At 43.7% G+C, this 23,353-nt stretch overlaps 1 protein-coding gene across 7 annotated transcripts in view; it reads right to left on the minus strand.

The window, feature by feature from the left end:
- Window positions 1–23,353, minus strand: part of HYCC1 (hyccin PI4KA lipid kinase complex subunit 1) — a 96,146-nt gene that overhangs the window by 30,658 nt on the left and 42,135 nt on the right. For 6 of the 7 annotated variants that reach the window (XM_032791239.2, XM_032791235.2, XM_075062398.1 and 3 more), the window contains 4 exons: window positions 18,192–18,293; window positions 12,695–12,874; window positions 6,384–6,464; window positions 5,842–5,957 (listed from right to left, as the gene is read on the minus strand). In XM_032791239.2, the coding sequence (XP_032647130.1) occupies window positions 5,842–5,957; window positions 6,384–6,464; window positions 12,695–12,874; window positions 18,192–18,293 (479 nt within the window). Of the gene's footprint in view, window positions 1–5,841; window positions 5,958–6,383; window positions 6,465–12,694; window positions 12,875–13,118; window positions 13,262–18,191; window positions 18,294–23,353 lie in introns of those variants that run through there. The other variant, XM_075062400.1, reaches the window with a different exon arrangement.

Genomic DNA, 23,353 nt, shown 5'->3' on the forward strand with positions numbered 1-23,353 from the left:
CGTACAGGAGGTAGTTGTTCCATGGGATGAAGAATGCATCCCCTAAGGATGCAGTCCCGAGTCCAGCCCTGGAGCAAAACAGGGGGTATTTTCGGTTTCGGGTCGTGGCGAAGAGATCTACCGACGGCGTGCCCCAGTGGGAGAAAAGCTGTTGGAGTACTGCGGGGTGCAGTTCCCATTCGTGTTCTGTCGAGAAGTGTCTGCTGAGTGTGTCCGCAGTAGTGTTGTGACAGCCTGGTAGGTAGGAAGCGATGATCTGTATTCGATGTCGTATGCACCAATTCCATAGTCGAATGGCTTCCATGCAGAGGGAATGTGATTGGGCACCCCCTTGTCTGTTTATGTAATACATACATGCTATGTTGTCTGTTAAAACTCGCAGGTATTTGTTCTTTATGAGGAGAAAAAAGTGAAGGCATGCTCTCCTCACTGCTCTGAGCTCTAAGAAATTTATGTGCAGATGTGTCTCTGATGCAGACCACCGGCCTTGTGCTCTGTGTTCCCCTAGATGTGCTCCCCAACCAATCAGGGAGGCGTCCATGGTGAACATGAGCGTTGGGGATCGTTGCTGGAAGGAAAACCCTGTGCAGAGGTTTTCTGGACTTGTCCACCATTGTAGGGAAGTTACAACATGGGGTGGAGGAGTTAGCAGCATCCCTAAGGGGTGTCTGCTGGGTTTGAAACTGGAGTTGAGCCAGCCCTGGAGGCATCTCATATGTAGCCTGACGTGTTGAACCATGAAGGTGGTAGCTGCCATGTGACCAAGGAGCTGTAGGCAGATTCTTGCTTGCGTCCTCGGACAAACAGAGAGCGTACGTATGAGCTGCGTGATAACGAGGAATCTGTTGTATGGGAGCGAGGCTCTGCTCTGGGTTGAGTCGAGATGAGCTCCAATGAATTCGATCTGTTGCGTGGGTATCAGGGTAGATTTTTGGATGTTTATTTGGAGGCCCAGGCTGTGAAAAAGGGAGATGGCGAAGCGCGTGGCTTGAAGTGTCTCGGCATAGGAGTCGCCCCTGATGAGACAATTGTCCAGGTAGGGGAAAAGTGTGACCCTGTGTTTGCAGAGGTGAGCCACAACCACGGCTAGGGTCTTGGAAAAAACTCTTGGAGCTGTGGAGAGTCCGAAAGGGAGAACTCTGTATTGGAAATGATCCTGACCGACTGTGAATTGGAGGAAGCGTCTGTGAGCTGGATGTATTATATATGGAAGTAAGCGTCTTGTAGGTCGAGGGCTGTGAACCAGTCCCCTTGATCCAATGCAGGTATTATTGTGCCCAGTGTGACCATCCTGAATCTTTGTGTCCTCACAAATTTGTTCAGTTGGTGTAGGTCTCATATAGCCCTCCATCCCCCGGTTTTCTTCTGCGTTAGAAAGTAATGGGAGTAGAACCCAGTCCCTTGATGTTGCGTCGGCACAGGTTCCACTGCGCCTAGTTGCAGAAGGTGTGCCACTTCTGTGCGAAGTAACTGCTCGTGAGAGGGGTCCCTGAAGAGGGACGGGGAAGGGGAAAGGGTAGGAGGGTAGGATATGAACGGGATGGAGTAACCGGTCTGAACTATTTTGAGGACCCAGCGGTCCTGTGTAATCCGCTGCCAAGCATGTTGGAAATACTGGAGGCGGTGGCCAAATGGACAAGTGGTGGAATCAAGGGGTGGTCATGTAGATCCTCGACCAAAGCTTCAAAACTGCTGTTTATTGTCTGGTGGACGGAAGGTGGTGGCTTGATTTTGATTTTGTCTGCGTTTGGGAGGTCTAGTATGATTCCTAGTTGTGTCGTATGGTCTGGATTGAGGACGATAGTACTGATGTGTGCGTGGTCTTTGGTAGGGTTGGTATCGTTGTCTCCTGGGAAGAGATGGATGAATGCCCAGGGTGCGCAGTGTCGCTCTCGAATCTTTCATGGTGTGGAGGAGTTCATCAGTTTTTTTCGAAAAGAGTTTGTCCTTATCAAAGGGGAGATCCTTCACTTTCGTCTGGAGCTCTTTAGGAATGCCTGACGCAGAGAGCTATGAGGATCTGCGCATAACCACAGCAGTTGCAGTGGTACGGGCTGCTGTGTCTGCCGTGTCTAAGGACGCCTGTAAGGCCGTTCTGGAGATCAGTTGTCCCTCAGACAGGATTGATTTGAAGTCTGCTCTTCTGTCCTCTGGGATGTATGAGGCAAATTCGAAAAGCTTATTGAAATCACAGCTGGCGAGGAGAGCAGAATAGTTTGCAATCCTGAATTGTAGTGTCGAGGATGTATAAACCTTGTGGCCCAGAACATCAAGGCATCTAAGGTCTTTGTCTTGCGGGGTAGGTCGATATTGTGACTGTTTGGTCCGCTGTGCAACTGCATCAATGACAAGAGAGTTCAGTGGTGGATGAGAAAATAGGAAGCTGCGTCCTTTGCAGGAACGTAGTATTTACGTTCGATCTTCTTACAAGTTGGTACTAGAGAAACTGAGGTTTGCCAGAGAATGTCAGCTGGCTCCATGAGTGCTTCGTTTATAGGGAGCGCGATTTTTGAGGGCGCACGGTTGAAGGATTTTGAGGAGTTTGTGCTGAGTCTCCTGAACCTCTTCTAAGGGGATATCCTGACTGAGTGCGACCCTCCTAAAAAGTTCTTGAAATTGTTTGCAGTCGTCCACGGTCTGTGGAGGTGGAGGGAGGATGGCTTCATCTGAGGCTAATGGAGAGTTAGGGTTAGGCAAGTCAGGATATGGTGCATAGCTCCCAGGCTGAGAAGGGGGCTCAGGCACCCTGGAAGTGGATGGAGCAGGAGATTGAGGCACCGAAGGAAGATGATTGGTAGGAGGATTCTGCCATGGGTACCACTGAGGCCAAGGCATGGGGTAGGAGGACCCAGGCATCGCCCACGGGGGACGGCAACGTAGGGAAACTGAGGCTGCTGAGCTTGAGCCGTAACCTGAGGCGGTAAAGGTGCCTATGGAGGAGAAGCAGGAGGGGAGAACTCCGCTTGCTGCTGTTGCTCAAGGTCACCGTCAGTGAAAGCCAGTTCAGGTGGAAAAAGTGGCATGTCAAGAAAGGAGTCTCCTGTATCTAGGAGCGGAGAGTGAGGCTCGAGTGGCACTAAAAGATCACTGAGTGAGAAGCTGTTGTTCCTGCTCCCTAGGTTGAGCTAAGCCTGCTCTCTGCTCTAGCTCTTTAGTAGGAGAGAGTGACAGAGTGTGTCCTGCTGTATTGAGCCTAGAGGTGCCCTGCAGGGGTCTGCTGCTGGTGCGCAGGCAGAAGAGTGGCTGGGTGCCGACGCTCTTCTCGGTGCCGAGGCTGATCGCGCTGTCGGCACCGCAGCTATTTTTGTTGCTGAGGCAGAGCATGCTGGCGGGACCGCGGCCGCTTTTGGCGCTGAAACTGACCAGGCTGCGAGTATTGCAGCCGTTTTGGGTGTCGGTGCCGAACGCGCTGCCGGCACCACAGCCGTTGCCGGTGCCAAGGAAGAATGTGGTGCCGGTGTTGAAGCCCCTCTCGGTGCCGAAGAGGAGTGAGTTGTCTGTGCCACAGTCATTTGCGGCGCTGAGGGGACCGAGTCAACAGATGCCTCGCCCGCGCGGGAGGTCTGGTCCCTGCCTCTAAGCTCTGTCAGAGCAGTTGCTGAGGCGTTAGAAGAGGTTGACGCAGCTGTCTTTCGTGCTGTCAGCACAGGAGGTAGGGATCTCGCCGGAGACCCCCTATCCCTGTTAGAGTCTCATTTGTGAGACTGCTGAGCTTCTTGCCTCCGCTCCAAGGAGGGTGAAGCAACACTCCCCACCAGTTCTGATCTGGCTGGGGAGCGTGTGGGAGTGGATTCTACCTTTCCCATCTCTGACAGCGGCTGCAGGGATTTTTCCATCATAATGATCTTGAGGAGCAGATCCCTGTCACGACGAGCTCTTGACTTGAGGCTCACACAATGGAGGCACTTCGCGGGGATATGGGTGTCCCCGAGGCACTTGACACAATGAGAGTGGCCATCTGACTGTGGCATGGAGTCCTGACAGGAGATGCATCTTTTGAAACCTGAAGCTCCTGGCATTATGAGTTAGAGATGGCCGAGGAGAGTGTCTCAGTGGGAGACAAGCCTGAGGGTTGGTTTTGTTTTTGTTTTTTTTGTAAACTAAGTAACTAACTATGTAACTATACTAAAGGAAGGGAAACAACTGGGAAGTAATTAATAATTATTTCTATGTTCTTTGTTACTGTTTCCTATAGAGATCAGGGAAGAGAAGGTTGCACTGCCCTGAGTCCCGTCTTCAGCCAAGGACGGTTGAGAAGGAACTGAGGAGGGTGTGGGGTGCATGCACTCAGGAAGATTCCAACTAGACGGGAGATACCATCTGGGTGCGTGCGCCCCAACCAGGCACTGCTACCGAAAATCTCCGATCGACTGCGCCAGGACGCACTGTCACCTAGAGTGGAGCACCCACAAGGACAGCACTCGAAGAAGAACTCTGGCATTCATATCTTTGAGGTTCTACTGTAATTCTCCAATTTGTCAAGGTTTATTTTTGTTTTTTAATTCTAATCCTGTTCTCCAAAGTGTTTGCAACCCCTCCTAGCTTGGCGTCATCTACAAGTTTTAGAAATTTACTCACCCCTCCAATATTAACAAAAATATTGGGTAGTACCAGACCCAGGACTGACCCTGAAGGACCTCACTAGATACATCCTTCCAGTTTGACAGAAAACCATTGATAACTGTACACTGAAAGTACAATCTTTCAACCATTTATGCACCTACCTATGGTAATTTAATCTAAACCACATTGCTCTAGTTTTCTTACGAGAATGTCATGTGGGACTGTCAAAAAAAATTACTAAAAATCAAAATATACTGCTTCTCTCCATTCATTAGGCCAGGAACCTTGTTAAAGAAGGAAATTAGATTGGTTTGGCATGACTTGTTCATGACAAATCCATGCTAATTCCTTACAAACATATTATTCCTCTAGGTGGTTACTAACTGATTTCTTCATAATTTGTTCCAGTATCTTTCCAGGTATCAAAGTCAGAGTGACTAACATAATTCCCTAAATCCTTTTTGCTCCCCTTTTTAAAGATTGGTTATTATGTTTGCCCTTCTCTAGACCTCTTGAACCTCACCTGTCCTCCATGAGTTTGCAAAGTAATTCTTAACAATTCCGAGATTGCTTCAGCTAGTTTCTTAAGTATCCTAGGATGAATTTCATCAGGCCCTGCCAACTTGACTACTCCTAATTCATCTAAATAATCTTTAATATGTTCTTTCCCTATTTTGTCTGAGTTTCTTCCTCCTTGTTAATATTAACTTTTGACTATCTGGTCACCAGTAACCTTTTTAGTGAAGACTGAAGCAAAATAAATACCTCAGTCTTCTTGATGTCATCAGTTATTAGCTCTCCTTCCCACTAAGTAGAGGACCTAAACTTTACTTCATCTTTCTCTTAATGTATTTAAATAATCTCTTCTTATTGCCTTTTTATGTCCCTTGCTAGGTGTAACTCATTTTGTGCCTTACTCTTTCTGATTTTATCACATAGTGACTTAGTAACATATATCATTAAAGCTGTAGACAGAAGCCATTAAATGGTTTAAAACTGCAAGTCAACGTTCTCTTCTTGTTGTGAAATGCAATACAAGTAGTATTTGCAAATCTAGATTAAGATGTTATTTTAAAAATATGCCTCCTGAAAGTATTTTAAACACATATGTCTAGTAACTAATTCCTGAGATTCTAAATTACCAAGATACCTATGTACTACAACTGTAAACTTAGACAATATTAGATGAAAAAGATGCCAGGATAACAAAACCAAAAATAATGAAGCTACTTTAACCATTTTTATGGATTTTCATGCAAGATCTTACTATAGTTTTACCTGTTTTGTGCTGTTAACATCTCTCTTTGAGGATGAGGTCCACTGTACACGACTCTGGACAAACCATGCTGGGATAAAGCTCCCTCCGTAAGAGCCATGGAACCAATGCTGGAAGGCTAAAGTAAACAGGTATTTGAATAAAGGATTCCAAACATTTGTCCTGTTAAAGTCTCATTACAAAGTGGAGTGAAAAACAGACAAAAAAGATGGAAAGTTGTACCTGTGCATACATTTTGAACCTACATAAATCTATCTGGCTGCTTTCTTATGTTATGTAATATAGCAACTGCCCTGAGATTAGGAGAAAAAGTTAGGAAACAAAGCTATGAAAAAGTTGGCACTTAAAATTGTTTTAAAAACAAGTTTAAATGTCCTCACTAGAAGACAATAGCCACAAAAGCTAAGCTTTGAAAAGTCAAGTGTGTTACTACATCATCATGTATAACAAACTGTTCACATTGCCTTCTTTAACTGGCCTCAGCATAAAAGGAAGCTATGCAGTCCATCTGGTAACAGCCATGCATTTGAGTAATTTCACTCACTTCATGATACACTGAAGGTTTGGACAAGGACGGAATTGTGAAACTCAGCACTTTACTATGCCCCTGTTTGTCAACTATTTCCTGTAAAACACAAAAGACATCAAGGGTTACAATATTAAAATGTTTATTGTGAAAATTAGAAGAGCTCAGTTAGCATGCAAGAAATGTTATATTCTAGGCGAAAACTCTGAATTAAATATCCTTATCGCACGGGTTCTCAAATGGGGGGTCGGGATCCCTCAGGGGGTCACGAGGTCATTACATGGGGGATCGCGAGCTGTCAACCTCCACCCCAAACTCCACTTGCTTCCAGCATTTATAATGGTGTTAAATATATTGAACAGTGTATTTAATTTATTAGGGGGGTTGCACTCAGAGGCTTGCAATGTGAAAGTGGTTGCCAGTAAAAAAAGTTTGAGACCCACTGCATTATCGGCTCTAGAATGCAAATAGTCAGCTAGAAGCTTAACGTAGCCTTGATATTTACCCAAAACTAAGTGTTCTTGGCTATTTTTGAATTCACTTAAAATAAAGACATTTGTTGGTATTTGTTAATTGATACATACTGGACATTCTTAATAGTGTACAAAAGAAATATACATTTCTATAAAGTCTGTTGCAAAATATTTGTCTTGAAATAGACATATAATTTTTTGATTTAACAGTATTATCCATTATTTTTAAAAGCTATACTGTACCTATTCTTTCCTACTATTGAGGAGTAAAGGCTGAAGGTGTCTAAACCTGCTAATAAAACCCCCTCCTCCACAGCATAATGATGGCTAATTGCATATTTAAAACACACTTTTAATAAGTTTTAAATCCAACTCCAGCCTAACATGATCTAACACTATGTGATAAATTATCTCTCAGAACATTTGCATAAGAAACCCAAAGTTTATTAGTACATATCTACACATGGGTGAGGGGGAAGGATCCTATAGAAACTATATCCATGGACACAAGGGTTCAAAGGGAATTACTTTCCTGCAAGATAAGACTTTCAGAGTAACAGGCATTTTATCCCTGCATCTTAGTGCATGATTAACAGAATGAGCAAAAAAGACGTGTTAACAATGCCACAAAGGAGCACTGGTCCACAGCACTTCAAAGCAAAGGCTTCAGAAATGGGAAACGTTGACGCAAACCTGACTGGAAGAGTGGGGGCAGAATCAACAAATGATACCCAACTGTGCTGTTGAAATCCACAGGAAAGAGAGAGCAATAGAGAATATAGCACAGCCAATATGATCATGAAGGACCTGGGACATTCAGGATGCAACAACATGTATACTCAGCAAGCAGTAATCTGGGACTGCCAGTCAGAGGCAGGCCTGACTTACATTCTACCCCAACTACTGCTCTCCTCAAGGGTCAAACACATCTAGGACTAGGGGATTTCAGTTTCACGTTAAGGTGCTAACATCCAGGAGTTAAAATTCTGCATAGATGGTATACTTAGAAAAAATATTTTCAGTTATGAACAATTTACCCCAACTTTTAGCTTTATATCTACGGATTCAGTCAGTAACATGGAATTCAGGACACAGAAGGCTGCTTAAAGCATGGAACATTTTCTAGATAATGGAATCCTTCAACATCAGAATTTATATCTCCAAAGACAGGAGCAGAGAGAAAGTTTAAGGAGAACTGGATTTTAAGATGGACAGATGGTTAGATTGGAGCAGATGAAACCTTACAGGTACACCGTTCTTTGGCCAGAATATAGCTACACAGCCCATCATTCTCCATGTCACCATGAATCCTTCAACTGTTGGCATTTCCTCATTCCCTGGCCAGGAGGCAAGAGTAATTGACTAGGAGTCTGGTCTCCACAAGCTTCCAATGGACCCATAATCATCTCAAGAAAGAGGCAGATGATTACGGCTCCCATAGTCAAACTGGTCCAGAGATAGAGTGGGGTGGAAACGGGAACCAGTCTCTGTGGCCAGAATAAGTAAAGCACCTCCTGCCAGACAAGTGTCACCTGAATTGTCTTTTCCAAGTACCCTACTTAGGACTGTCTGGGAAAGAGATAAAAGAAAACATACAAGAGAAGAACAGACTATTTGGGAGAATGCCTAGTACTTTGCTGTGCTCTCTCTGCCTGTACAGCATTATATGACCAAACTGATTATGCTAAAACCAGAATATCGATTGCGGTGCAATGTCTGCCTAGGATATACAAGAGCCTTTGGGTGCCAAAACTGTTTTAGTGAGCTTTTCCATGAGTGCTGGTAGACATGGTTATCCAATTGTCCACTTCTAGATTGATACTTCCTGTCTGAGAAAAAATTACCAGAGCCACTGAGATACTCCTCTGAAGCATTCATCCCCTTCTTGTTGCCCCAGAAATTTAGAACAGATAGACAAAGCCAGAAAGGAGTAACCATGAATAGATACAGTTTGACTACGGGAGCATCAAAGAATTCTTATCAGCCTTCCACAGTAGCAGTTGCTAAATCAGACACCACTGAACTATTCAGGACCTTGAATCACTTTTATATGCCCCGTGTGCCTCTACTCAACTCCAGTACCTAGTTCTTCTCAATGTGAGATGATATCAGTTTATTTTTCAGTTAACGTCACCTACATTTAAGACAATATTTCACGATACCAAGTACCATACAGATGCAGGCCTGGCCACACAATTTCCCTATCTGAATTGGGCCCATTCACACCAGAAAAAGGCCCAGAAGCACAGCAGGAAAACTGAACAATGAACTAAAACTCTGATCTATGAACTTTTTAACAAAATGAGGCAAGTGCACTAGCTCCTTAAGGAAGGAATTTACTTTCTCTCAACTTCTAAGGCATGTAAGCAATTGTCCAGGACTTAAATCACTGCTCAGTGTAACAGATGATGCACTTGCCTTTACACAACCCAAATCCTCATCTGTAGCAGTCCCATAGGGATCCATCATCTCCCCACATCCCATTCCATCTATATGAAGCCTTGAGGAGGGATTGTGAAACAGCCTGGTCTAAAATGTCTGCAAAATGCAGATCTTACCGACTTGTAATTCAAAAGCAAACAGCACCATTCTCCAGCTATAAAAAGGCTTGGCTGAGATCAGCCCCTGAAAGAGGAGCGGCTAGACTAAGCTAATTTGGAAAGACTGAGGTGATTTGGGATAGAGAAACATTTTGAAGAATTTTCTGTCTCTCACATATAACCCTCAGTTGAAGACATTTGTCTGCAGTGTGTTAAACAGTCAACACCCATTTTGTTCCCGCAGAACAGCCCATGGTGGGCCGGGCCGGGTTGTTTACCTGCTGCATCCACAGGTTCGGCCGAAAGCATCTCTCACTGGCCGCAGTTCGCTGCCCCAGGCCAATGGGAGCTGCTGGAAGCGGTGCAGCAGGTAAACAAACCAGACCGGCCTACGAGGGATTTTCGCTAAACAAGCAGCGTCCCAAGTTTGGGAAACACTGCCTCAGAAAATAGGAATTGTAATGTTGCCCAGGGTCTTGCCTGACAGTGACTAGTATCAGACACTTCGGAGGAAGGTATATGAAACGCTGGAGAATTACAGAGTAACATTTCCATAGGGGAAAATTCATCCTAGTCCCTGCCCCATCAGCTAATGGTGGGTTTATGCTGTAAAGCATGAGAGATTATCCCCTAGTTTATTTTATCTAGATGTTCTCATCCACATAAACAAAATCTTTCAATACTTCCTGAGTTTTTTTCTCAATAATATCTTGTGGCAATAAGTTCCACAGGTTCATTATGTAAAAATGAATGCCTCCCTTTCTAGAATTTTATGTTTGTAGCCTTTCAATTTCACCAAAAGAATACCTTTTCTTTATAATAAAAGGAGTGTGTGGATTTCTCTCTTCTCTATACCATGTATTATACCTTTATGTCTTCACTCTACATTAAAACAGTCTCAGTTTTTTCTAGTCTGACCCACATGGAAGTCTTTTCATAACTCTCATTTTTTTCACTCATCAGTAGACCCCTTTTATTTCTGCTTTACTTAAGATAGGTCAACTTGACCATTGTAAGGGTATAAAAAGGGATGACAGTTTCAGTACGTTCTATCCTATCCTTTGCACGTGTTGAAAATAAGGTTTTTTTGGACTACTGCTATAAGCATGAGTGGATGTTTCCATTTAAATGTCCACATGAACGTCCACATCTCATTCTTGAGTAGCTGCAGCTAGTTTAGAACCCAACAACACGTATGAGTAATTAAAGTCATTCCTTCCCGCATGCATTACCTTTCATTTGTCAACGCTTTCATCTGACATTCTGCCATCCACTCACCTAGCTGCTAGGTCTTTAAGTCTTGGTTACGGGTAACCAATTGGTCTAGTTATATGAATTTTAATGAAAATGATTCCCTGTACTACAGATAATTCTGTAAATTAAATATAAAACTAAGTTGGAAGCCAATAAGAATTGCTCACCTGAGGAGACTGATATTACCACTCCTTTGGTGAGGAAATTTTCAAGTGTTTTCAAGAAGTTCATTCCCCCCTCCCAAGAAATGAGAGCACTTAATACATAGGGATCATCAATGTTTGCATTACCCTACATGTCTTTTTTCCTGGCATTTTTTGAGAGCTTTAAAAAAATTAGCTGAAAGGACAAAAACAAGTGTCTAACAGCTCATTTCAATTATCTTTTGAACCACAGGATGCAGAGAAATATCCTGTTTGTTTTTAAAACACTACACAATACTTATGGCTCCATGAGTAACTGTGTGGGAGAGGGAGGAATAAGAAGTCAGCATCTGTAGGTTAGTGTTATTTCAGAATGTCTTGGGAAAAAATTTGGCAGACTCTCTCTCTTGGAGATTTATCTACCTTATCCTAATCCTTATTGCACCAAGCAGCTGGAAGATAGATGGAAACAGCAGACAGGGTTATATTAATAATTGAGAAACCTCTCTTAACTGACTATTCTAAAGAGATACGGTTGTGGATACAGCTTCAGGTTTTTCTTTCTGAAATGCAAGTGAGTGACGTTATCCTAGCAGGAGAACACAAAGCGTTATCCAGCTACACACCCTGGATGCCTGTGTTATCAGGGAAGCTAGTTCAAAATGAATCACAATTAAAGGCACAAACCCCGTGCAAGAGTCAATGATCCTGTCTGTGCAGGAGATTGTCTAGGAATGTTGTCCTCTTTTCAGCTGCAGTTAAGTCTGTGGAGATGCATGCATGCATTTAGCCTATTAGAGAGACAGCTGCACAAAACTCTCTAGAAGTTTGCATGAAAAAAACTCTTGAGCTGAACTTGTTTCACTACTTTCCCACAAAATGGGCACATCTATGCTTTCTTTTCGCCTCCCCTAATTTATCAGAATTTTAAATAAGCTCCCTTTCACAAAGCTGTCCTCTCCCTCATTGCACTGGTCTCTCTCCTAGAAAGTACAAGGAATTAGACTGGAGAAAATCCTGGAAGAGAAAACACTATGCTTTTAGACTACACACTCAGTGCAAGGCAGAGAAAGACTAGAAATAACAGGATAGGGAAGCAACCAGTGTATGTACTCCAAGTTCTGGTCCAAGTTCTGGGTGTGATGCAAGCAAAAAAAAAAAAAAATCGATTTGGATAGAGATAGGAATTGTTCATTGAAAAATAAGTTACTATTCTCATATTAGATATGAATAAGATCTCCACGTAAAAGTTCACAGCATAAAAAGAGATCAATGTAAGTCCCCAAGTGTCAACAATTTGACAATTTTCAGGTCCTTTATTTTTAAGAGCAACAGCACAGCTCCCCAAAGTAATCAGACCATCCTTAGAAACAAAAAACTGTCTCAAATACAGTGCCTCTGAAATACTTCCTGCTAAAAAGATTTGGCTAACCACGTTCTTTATCTGAATGTGAGGAAATTGGTTCTTTTCGCGTATCCCAACAACGATAGTTTAAAGTGTGAAGAGGAGACTGCTGGCAATTCCAAGACACATCTTTCAAAGAAAGAGGGAGGGAGGGAGACAGAAAACTGAAGACAACGATGTGATGACAAAAGGAGAGTTGATATGGAGCAGATTAAAGAAGGCATCTTCAGTGTGGATTTCAGGCTCTCAGCCTTTGCCCTAGGGTGCCAAATGGAGAGGGTGTAGCTTCTATAATTATAGGACTGGACTTGCTGATAATATATAAAGTTGCATTTTCAGCTGCATATAAGCGACATATATACGATTCCTAGAATAGAAACACACAGGCTCTTCATTTTTGTCTTGAAGGAAACCTTAGCTTGTTTACTCTCCACTCCAATATGAGAGTTCATCTGCTATCAAAAAAAGCCCACTACCATTTTAGGTATTTGAATAATTATATGCATATACAAACCAAGTTGTAAACTCCTAGGAGAAGTGCCTCTATGCAGCCACTGCTCTGCAGATCTCTGCTGGCTGAGACTGCCAGGTAACACCACATCAATTCTGGCAGAAACTGTAGGGTGAATCGTAGTAGTCGTTCCTCTCCACTCCGATAGAACTCAAAAAGCTGGTGACAAACTGGCTCTAGCAACTGGAATAATATAAAATGTGACTGTCAATAGAATAAAACCTGATCACAAGCTTTGTCTCCCTCTGCTCAGTAAGTATGAGGCCAAAATGTTAATTTTCAAAGCAGAAGTAACTGAACTTTTAACACATTATACATTAATTTCATGTGTTATGAAGCGACTGATAGAAGCTGGCTGAATCTTCCCTATACTCGCCTTCACCCTCCAGTCTGGCCCACTGAATAGGACAGAAGATTATACTTTTACCTGCAGGAGAATTCCAGTGGCTCCTTTCCTTCCTCCTTTGTTCCTCTCCAATCCCATAAAAGGGTTGGATGAAGGAGGATCTTGGTGAATATTTCCTATTCATCAGTGAGTAGTAGTAGTAGCAGCACAACAACAGGTAAAAACTTTCAAAACAATAGAAACCTAAGTATGAATACAGTACAGAATTCTCACTGAGTCAGCATATACAACTTTACTGCACAATCTAAGGAAAAGACTACAAAGAATTTCCTCCCCTACCCCCAAAATGATTAAAATTAGCACCATATGAAACAGACAGGGACTAAATTTTAAGAGGGCTGAGTCCTACACACAAAAAGTAAAAGATTCTGAATCTCTTATCTATGAGTAACGAGAGAAGAGGCTCTTCTCCTGGCTATAAAATAAAGATGCCTGTCCATCCTAAAGGAAACTGATTAGAAAATAGGTCCCTGATGCACCATATTAGTAGGCTTTGCACTACTGAGACTCTCCATGCAATTTATAACTCATTTTAACCAATTCCAGTTAGTACTTTTAACTAAACCAAGACAATTGCCATGATCACATTTGAGCAAGTTACTCATTCCTTAACTCTTGTAGGACAGAACAACCCCTGAGCAAATACTGCTGAGTTACTGAGCACCCACATACTTGGAGCATTAGTGTTTTCCCGGTCTCATGGGACCTTGTCTTTGGTGTATCTTACTGCAACGGAATGAACAATACACAATTCTATACACAATGCACAATAGTATATAAAAACTACACTACACATGCACAACCCAACAGTATTGGATTTAGATAGCCATGTGTTAAGGAAGTGTAGAGCCCAAGTTGTTACACATTCTAGTCCTCCTTGCCCAGTGGTGTAAATTCTGTCTGTAAGTTACTTGACAACTTTTTACTGTATATGATACTATTCCACTTTCTATCTTCAGAACATGGTCTCATGTGGAAAGGGTATCTGCCACAGAAAGGAGATTTTTGCACAGTTACTTCCCTGGGCTAAGACCAGAACAAAAGTAGTGAGTGTTAATTAGCTGCATGTTTCCTACACCACTATTCCATTCAGCGTTGAAACTATTTGCCATATCAAGCATCACTTCTGCAATATTCAATATTTAAATCAAAGACACGTTTCCATGTCGAGAAGCTGGCAATTATAGCAGGTTTCATTTTTCAGTGAATACATAACACAGTATGCAAGCTTCATGGCAGGATCAATTCCTTTAGTGGCACTGAATTTCCAATCCTCCATTTTTAAAAAGGAGATCCACTGCAGAGCACAAAATAACTACTGAAGATGAAAGAATGAATTTACTCAAATCATGCAATGCACAAAAAAACTGCAACATACCGCAGTTTTGTTTTACAGGATGAGATTTCCAAAAGCTTAAGGGAGTTAGGCATCCAATTCCCACTGAAAGTCAATAGAAGCTAAGTACCTAATTCCCGTGTGCGATTTTGAAAACCTCACCACTCATAATAGTTTGACTGATTAATTCCAATGCACAAAAATGGAAGTTTATTGGGTTTTCTATTGGAATGAAGGAATCTCACTGCTGATAATAACCAGGTAACTAGGCCATATAATATTCTGAAGTTATTATTAATATGCTGGACTCTTGGGAAAATGTTGAATATGGAGACTGATGCTGGTAGACCAGGTGACAGCTCTCGCCAAGGTTGTAGATCCCCCAGGTTCAACCTAGGTTAGTCCAAAAATGACAGTCAGTGCTGACAGATTACTACATCTGTCACCTTTTGGAACCATAGACTGTAACTCCTGTGTGTATATATGTTGCCTGCTTTAACCTGTAAATAAGTCTCTCATTCCTAGTTAATAAATCATTAGTTTACTATAGGAGTGGCTGCAAGCATCGTCTTTGGTGTGAGATCGGAGGTACAAACTGACCTGAGGTAAGTGACTGGTCTCTTGGGACTGGAAGCAACCTGAATATTTTGTGATTTTGGGAGTACAGCAACTCTTCATCACCGAGTCCAGCTTGCCTGGGTTGCAATATAGATTGGACTGACTGTGACTCCGTAGTAAAATGGTCAGAGTGCTTCAGGAGTTACATTTGTTACGTTCTATAAATAGATTTCACCAACTCAGCACCAGCAGTTTGGGGTGTCTGCCCTATTTTATGACAATCTGCCCTGAGGTCGGCACTCAACATTGTGAACCACTCCAGACACCGTGGAAGAGACCTTCTATTAACATTGTTGCACACAAATCAAAAACTGAAAACGTTCACCTGATTGACTGTCAGAAATGGATTCCAAGTCACCTAACTTCTGATTCTATATCATATTTGGCCACTACCGCAGCTTTGCTGGCATTCATTCACACACAAAAATACAAAAGTTATAATAACCCTAGAAAATGATGGGACCAAAATAATGCTGGGTATGAGACAGGGTGGTATTAGATTTCTATTGAGAAAGTAAATTCATCAGTAAAGTCACCACTGCATTACACACAGAGTCAGTCTTATAAACTCTGTCTCATCATAAGTCAGCTGCCTAAGTATTATTGAACATTTTTTTAACTCTGTCAAACACTGTGACAGAGATTCAGGATTACTGTAACTGTAATATGTGTAAACTGTGTACAGTCCATTGAAAATTACTTCTGCCTCTACCACTTAATTTCCATGTGATCTTCCTACTTTATAACGTCAGTGTGCTTGTAGAAGAGACTGCTGAGGAACCAGGCAGTATTTCTCTCCTCATTTAGCTATAGCCAAGGAAGAGGACACCACTGGACACGGAATACAAATCACCTCTGGTACAGATGATCTGTCAGAATCTAGAGTAGGGTGAGCACCAACAGATATTAGAAAATGAGGCCAAATTTCCAATCAATTTGGAAGCAGAATATTTATCTGAAGTTCCTGGGAACCTTGTCTTCTTCTCCAGCACATTAGTCCATGGTAAACCCCATTGTATTAGGTGAATAATGGAGGGAAAAAGAACTTATCTTACAGTAACTGTGGTTGAAGATGTTCTGTAACACATGGATCCCACTCTGTGCACATTCACCCCATGCACAGGAGATCGGAGTTTATTTAGCTAGCAGTACCTGTTGGGGGTGAGTATGCTCCCTGCGTGACCTCATGCTATCCCTCCCAAGGGCATAAATGCCAAAGCATTCAACTGCAAGTCATTTCCTTTGCTACCCAGAATCCCAGTAAGATTCAAGAGCTGCAGGAAAAGCTAGTGAGTATGGGATCCATGCATACAGAACAAAGAACAATCATGGTTACTGAAATGTAAGTAACAGTTCTCTGAGTATCTGTACACGTGGATCCCATCTTGGCGATTACCCAGCAATTAACTCCTCCAGGAGGTGGCAGCTAGGAGCTCATATAAACAATGACAGGCATACTAGAACTACTGAACAACTACTTGACAATCAAGAGACAATACAGTATCTAAGAAAACACAGGTTTTTCCATTTCACTGCCACAGGCAGTAAGAAAGAACTCTGTGACAGTTGAGGACGCTCCACTCTTTATACCAGGGGTTGGCAACCTTTCAGAAGTGGTGCGTCGAGTCTTAATTTATTCACTCTAATTTAAGGTTTTGTGTGCCAGTAACACATTTTAACGTTTTTAGAAGGTCTCCTTCTATAAATCTGTAATATATAACTAAAGTATGGTGGTATGTAAAGTAAATAAGGTTTTTAAAATGTTTAAGAAGCTTCATTTAAAATTAAATTAAAATGCAGAGGCCCCCGGACTGGTGGCCAGGACCCAGTCAGTGTGAGTGCCACTGAAAATCAGCTCACGTGCGGCCTTTGGCACGCGTGCCATAGGTTGCCTAAACCTGCTTTATACCCTCGGGAGGGATAGCATGATGGTATATAGGGATGTTTGACTGGCTCCAAGAACCACAGAGTGCTAAAATTTTAATGTTACATGAACCACAAAGATGTTTGTGTCTCACAGCACAGACCCAAGAAATTGTCATATTGGTATGCAAGTTGCCTGGAAGCACATACACACTGAAACACAGTCTCTCTTGCTTCAAGGAACTGCTTTGCATGAGAGCAGCCCTAAAAACACCAATTGCAAGCTGGACTAAGATGCAAGTTCAACAACCAGAACAAAAGGGTCCAAGGCGAGTTGATCCCTCATTCTTCCAAATTATATCCAGGGACATGGCTAAAGACCTCTCCAACTCCCAAGGATGTGTTTGTGACACTGTCTTTCCTTGTGCCACTATCAACTACAAGCATATTATTTTTTAGGATTCACGACTCCTAATTCCCTCGGGCCATTAGTTTCTTTCAAGAAGTCCAATGAGGAGTTTCTTTCCGAATTACAAGCTGCTTGAGATCTTCATTCTTATTGGAGAGTCCTTTTCTTTTACCCCACTCCTACTGAGTACCACATATTAATCCACTTTTATAGTAACACGATAAACTATAATTTTAGAGATTGCCATGCACTCAAGTGCATGGCAGTTAGATAAATGTCAAGCTCAATATTCAAAAGCTTTGGTAATTGAAACTTAAGGTCATATTTTAAAAAGTAAATTAACCAGAAGGAAGCTGCACAATCCTGAATGTAAACAAACACTTCCAATACATATTTTTATTTTTTGTTTAAGTCAATCACTGATGTTCTCACCTAAATTAAAAACTATGGAAACACCACAGCCAGTCACAGGCTTTAATATTCAATTGACTTTGAATCATGCCAGATTCTGAGATTATACAATTTGCCAATTCACTTTTTAATCCTATGACTGAGTCCTGAAGCACAGAAATGTGAACTATAAGACTATATATGGTCTGTGAGTAGTGAGACTGAAAAACTAATTGCATGGTATTATATCACTGCCAAAGAATGGATCATACCCATATTTTAACATTTTATTATGAGAGAACAGAGTCCTACTCAGATTCTAATCATAACTATTTGTATCATAAATAGTATTTGAACAACAAATGCGGCATGTGTGTGCGCTTTCGTGTGTGTGCGCTTTCGTATGTACGTGTTTTCATCCATGCATTCGTGGTCTGCTGCCACACCAAACTAAAATCTTAGAGATATGTGCACCTACCTCGCTCTGTGGCTCCCGGATAACTTTGTATAAAGATGAAACCAGAGAACTCTTGTCTTTCAAATTTGTAGCATAGTTAGAGATAGAAGCTTCTGGAAGGGTCTGAAACCAAACAAAAATATTTTTTTCTTTTAGATCATAACTGCAATATTTTATTGCCTGTGCATCGAAAGAAAGCCATTTTATTATGTCAGCTGGCTTTTCTGTTTTTACAACATTCTTTCAACTGCAATAGTATCCATTCACTAGTGTTTACTTTAGGAGACAATATGTTCCATGTACAAAAACAACATTTCTATATAATCTTTACAGTTTAATAAAATCCCAGTATTTAAGACAAACTGCTGGAAGGCAAGTTATTAAAAGTTACATTTTACCATTCCACAGCTTTGTACAGAATTTAATTGAATTGGGTGGAAAATACAGCTAACGGGCCACAATTTCATCACACGTTTACCCATCCTGAACAATGTCGAAAAAGAATAATCGGTTTAAAAGAGCAACAGGAACTGCAATTTTGAGATTGGGATAAGCATACAATCAGATGTGGTTTTTTGTTTTTGTTTTTTTTGTCTGCAATCAGCTATGGGTCCTCTGTTCCAGAGGATCAGAATATCTACAGCCATATGGAAGCTACAGGGTGCTCCGCCTTTTTTGGGGGGAAGGAGGGGGCGCACCAAATATGGGTCATTTGAGCATGCATGTCACCCTCTTTCCAGCACCAACCAGAGTTCTGACTGGCAAAGCTTACAAAGGTCTCTATTATGTTTTCAATAGTTTACTAACTTTTTCTGATAGAGCTGTTACACTTAAACTCATCATTCCTAGCTCTCATATAGTGCTTTCCATCCACAAAGCTCAAAGTCCTTCACAAAGGATGCAATCATAATCCTCATTTTACAGATGCGGAAACAGGCACAGAAATGATGTGATTTGTCCAAGATTACCCAGCAGGCAACAGAAAGAACCAGGAACAGAACTCAAATCTACTAAGTCCTAGTCTATTTCTCTGCCCATTAGGCAATAATGCCTCTCTAAACTGCAAAATAAGGAGTGTTGTTATAGAAAAAGACATTACAAATATGACCAAAACTATAGCTATATCTGAAACCATTTCTGGAAAAATACAGAAAAGCCAAGATTTTCAAAAATAGAAGTCTAAAGCTGCTCTTCTAAAAGACATATTTAGGCACCTAAATGAATGGCCTGATTTTCCAAAAGCAATGGATCTCCCAGAACCTTACATTTGATGCTCAGTACTTTTCAAAAATAAGGCCTCTAATTTAGGTGTCTAAATTTGGCTTTTAGGAGACTAGCTTTAGATTCGTGAAGATCTTATCATTGGAATATTACAAATTATACGATAAATAGACTGTTGAGAAGATTCAAGCAAGATATTTCATTTATGTACAGGGCGCCAATTCTCCAGAAGTGGTGTGTCCAAATCAAGTTAATCTACACTACCCATAAAAATAAGTCTGCAAACCTAGTTTCTTCCCTCCACTTCTCGTTTCAATGGAAAATTGCAACAACCATCTTGGTTTGAGGCATTATTCTAAGAATTACTAGAAAGTAGCAGTTAACAATCAAGGATGTTGTGTATTTACTGCCTTGGATTTGTTGGATACAAAATCTCAGCAAAATGAGGCCTAATACTAATCTACGTTGCTCCATAGTGCAGTAAAACATGACATTTCTGAACAGTATATAGCAGGGTTCAACTCCCCACTAGAAATATGCATATATTCAGGACAACTGAGGGACTTGCATTTTCTCCATGATACATAATATATATATAGTCTCATGGCAGGTGGTGGGAATAGTTGTGAATTTTCTGGACTACATCTGGAAGAATGCGTCTCCAGGCCATTACTTCACCCAGACCAGAAGATCAGATTTGGTTTAGTCTGAAAAGATAAGTAGTTGCCAACTGTAGGGTTTTGGTTTTGATAGATTTGTATAACAAAGGCCACCATAAAAATGTCAACAACTAATTCCTGATCCCCCTTTTTTGGGCTCTCCATGAGACTAGGGTCCTGAAAGCAAGTCAGAGTACCTCTTAGCATGGTGATGCCATTCAGTTACCCCATTGAAGCTGCAGCTTTTGTGGTACACCTCTACCTCAATATAACGCTGTTCTCAGGAGCCAAAAAATTTTACCACATTATAGGTGAAACCGCGTTATATCCAACTTGCTTTGATCCACCTGAGTGAGCAGCCCGGCCCCCCTGGAGCACTGCTTTACCGCGTTAAATCCAAATTTGTGTGATATCGGGTCACGTTATATCGAGGTAGAGGTGTAATTGTGACACTGGTCCTGGGTCATGGTGCACCACCTCATCAGAATAATTGGACTCATTTACTATTTTCAATTTATTATGTGTTCCCTGCGTCTGTTTACTACCTGAAACTTAACAGCAATACTTTACAGCCTGGTGGCATGTTACAAGGGGTTTGCCCTGAAGTTCTGACTACAGGAATTCTGATGTCTTCCCTGAAGGTACATCCAGACTACCCACCGTATCGGTGGGTAGCGATCAATTTTTTGGGGATCGATATATCGCGTCTCATCCAGACACGACATATCAATGCCCAAAAGCGCTCCCGTCGACTCCGGAATTCCAACGGAGCGAGCGGTGGTAGCGGAGTCGACGGGGGATCCGCGGACGTCAATCCCACACGGTGAGGACTAGAGGTAAGTCGATCTAAGATACTTCAACTTCAGCTACACTATTCACGTAGCTGAAGTCGTGTATCTTAGATCGATACCCCCCCCAGTGTAAACCAGCCCTGATGTGCGCACACGGCTTACCCATTTGCTGGAGTACCGGCTGAACAACGGTCTGCATGTGGTGCTCTCAGATGGGAGTGGTAAAATGGCAGCTCTTTGGTTAGCCATTGAAGCTGCTTTTACAACCGCTGGAGGCAAAGCTAATGAGGAAATAGTTGGTTTTAAGGGAATCTCGTGGCGGCCATTGTTCCCTTCAAAGGCATATTCTCCATAGTAAGGTCAGGTAGAGACAGTGAAAATACATGTAGGGAAGAAATTTTCAGAAAAACAGCACAAGAGGAAATTGCTGCTTCCCTCAAATACAGCACTGGGTCTGACACAAGACACTGCAATGTGCCAACAGGTAAAGCAGGAAACAGCAAAGGGATGGAGAGAAGTTAGCAGCTGCCTCTAAATCAATGATTTGAGCAAAAAAAAACCCTGAACGTCACCCCAGAATAAGACCACAAATATGAGAAGAGGATAATACTTGTTAAGTAAGTGAGGATAATACTTGTTAAGTAAGTAAGGTTCTTCTTCGAGTGATTGCTCATATCCATTCCAGGTAGGTGTGTGCGCGCCGCGTGCACAGCCATCGGAGAAACTTTTACCCTAGCAACACTCGGCGGGTCGGCTGGGCGCCCCCTGGAGTGGCGCCACCACGGCGCCGCATAAATACCCCAGCCGACCGGCCACCCTTCAGTTCCTTCTTACCGCCCGTGTCGGTCGTTGGAACAGTGGAGTGCAGTTTACCTGACCTCCGCATTTTCCCTAGCTAATCGCTCGTTTTCGTTCTTTGTTACTTAATCGTTCTTGTTTTGCATAGTTAATTAGTTTAGTGACAGTTTAAAGTTATAGTTGTTAGTGTATTTGTTAGTAATAGTTTTCGCGGGGTCTGGGGCTCTTCCCCTACCCCGCGCCCGGTACCGTAGCCATGCCTGGCTCGCCGGGCTTTAAGCAGTGTTCGGCCTGCAATAGGCCAATGCCGACAGGGATCCCCACGACTCCTGTCTTAAGTGCCTTGGGGAATCGCACTTATCTTCTAAGTGCCCCATTTGCAAGGCATTTAAGCCGCGCACGAAGAAGGAGCGGGACGCTAGACTCCGGCAGCTCCTTATGGAAGCGGCATTAGCTCCCTCGCCGGCACCGAGTACAAGCCAGCAAGTGAGTGACGCCGCCCCCTCGGCACCGAGCACGGTCAGCACCGCGAAGGCTCCTCGGCACCGGCCGCAGCCGACGCCGAAGGAAACCCCACGCCGCTCCCTCTCTCCGAGGTCGAAGTCGGCTAAGCCTCGGACGGGCTCCTCTACGCCCGCACCGCAGGCAGAGACTGCAACCAAGGCAGACCGCCCGGCACCGGCCCCGGTTGCGGCGCCGCCTAAACCGGCCCCGTTGACTCCAGCCCCACGAGGGCCGTCGAGTCCGGCGCCTGGAAGCTCCCCGGCACGGCCGTGGTCGAGCTAACCTTGCCTTCGACGCGGAGACTTTTTCAGCGGCAAGAGACCTCATTGCCCTGACGGACCCGGCACCTGCCCGTGCCTCGGCACCGCCGGTCCCTGTGACTCTCTCCAGAGGCAAGCCGCTCTTACCACGGCCGCCCTCTGTCACCGCTCCGGACGGCCGCCGCTCGAGGTCCCGCTCCCGTCGCCGCTCCACATCTCGGCGTCGCTCCCCTCCCGCCACAGCTCGCTTCGCACGGCACGCTCGCCTCGGCACCGCTCGCCATCGCGCGGCACCGCTCGCTCGCACCGCTCACCGTCGCGGCACCGCGCTCACCACGACGCCGGTCCGTCTCTCGCTCCCCGTCCCGCTATTCGCGGCACCGGTCGAGCTCCCGGCACCGCTACAGGGACCGTCGTTGTTCACGGAGCCGATCTCGCCATAAGGGCTCGAGGTCCCGGTCGACCCTCTGACCTCCCGGCACCGAGCTGGTCGCAGGTCCCGGTCAGGCTCGCGGGTACCGATACCCGTACCGGCACCGGTCCCCAAGACCCAGAGCTGCTCGATCTATTGGCACTTCGGTGCCCCACGTTTGCGGCTCCTCCGTGGCCGGCCGGTCAGGAGTCTGCCTCCTCGCAGGCCGGTAGTTACTATAGCCGGGACCGAGATACTGACATGGCGCGGGACTGTTTCAAGATGCACGTCCCCGGATGCAGGACAGCAGCAATGGCCTTTGGACACCCTGGGCATACCATCAAGCCCAGGTGCTCCCCTGGTCCCGGCCCCTACACTTTGCTTCGGAGCGCAGGGCGCTGGAAGCCACCGTGTCCCGCCCCTCCTCCGGCAGAGTCAGAGGACCATGTCATCCATCCTCCAGACTCCCCGGAGCATCTCGAGCAGGAACGGCCACAGGAGAGCACAGTGCCATTCAGGACCCACTCGTTCCCGGGAT

Source organism: Chelonoidis abingdonii, chromosome 2 (genome assembly GCF_003597395.2).
Source record: "Chelonoidis abingdonii isolate Lonesome George chromosome 2, CheloAbing_2.0, whole genome shotgun sequence".
Classification (NCBI taxonomy): domain Eukaryota; kingdom Metazoa; phylum Chordata; order Testudines; family Testudinidae; genus Chelonoidis; species Chelonoidis abingdonii.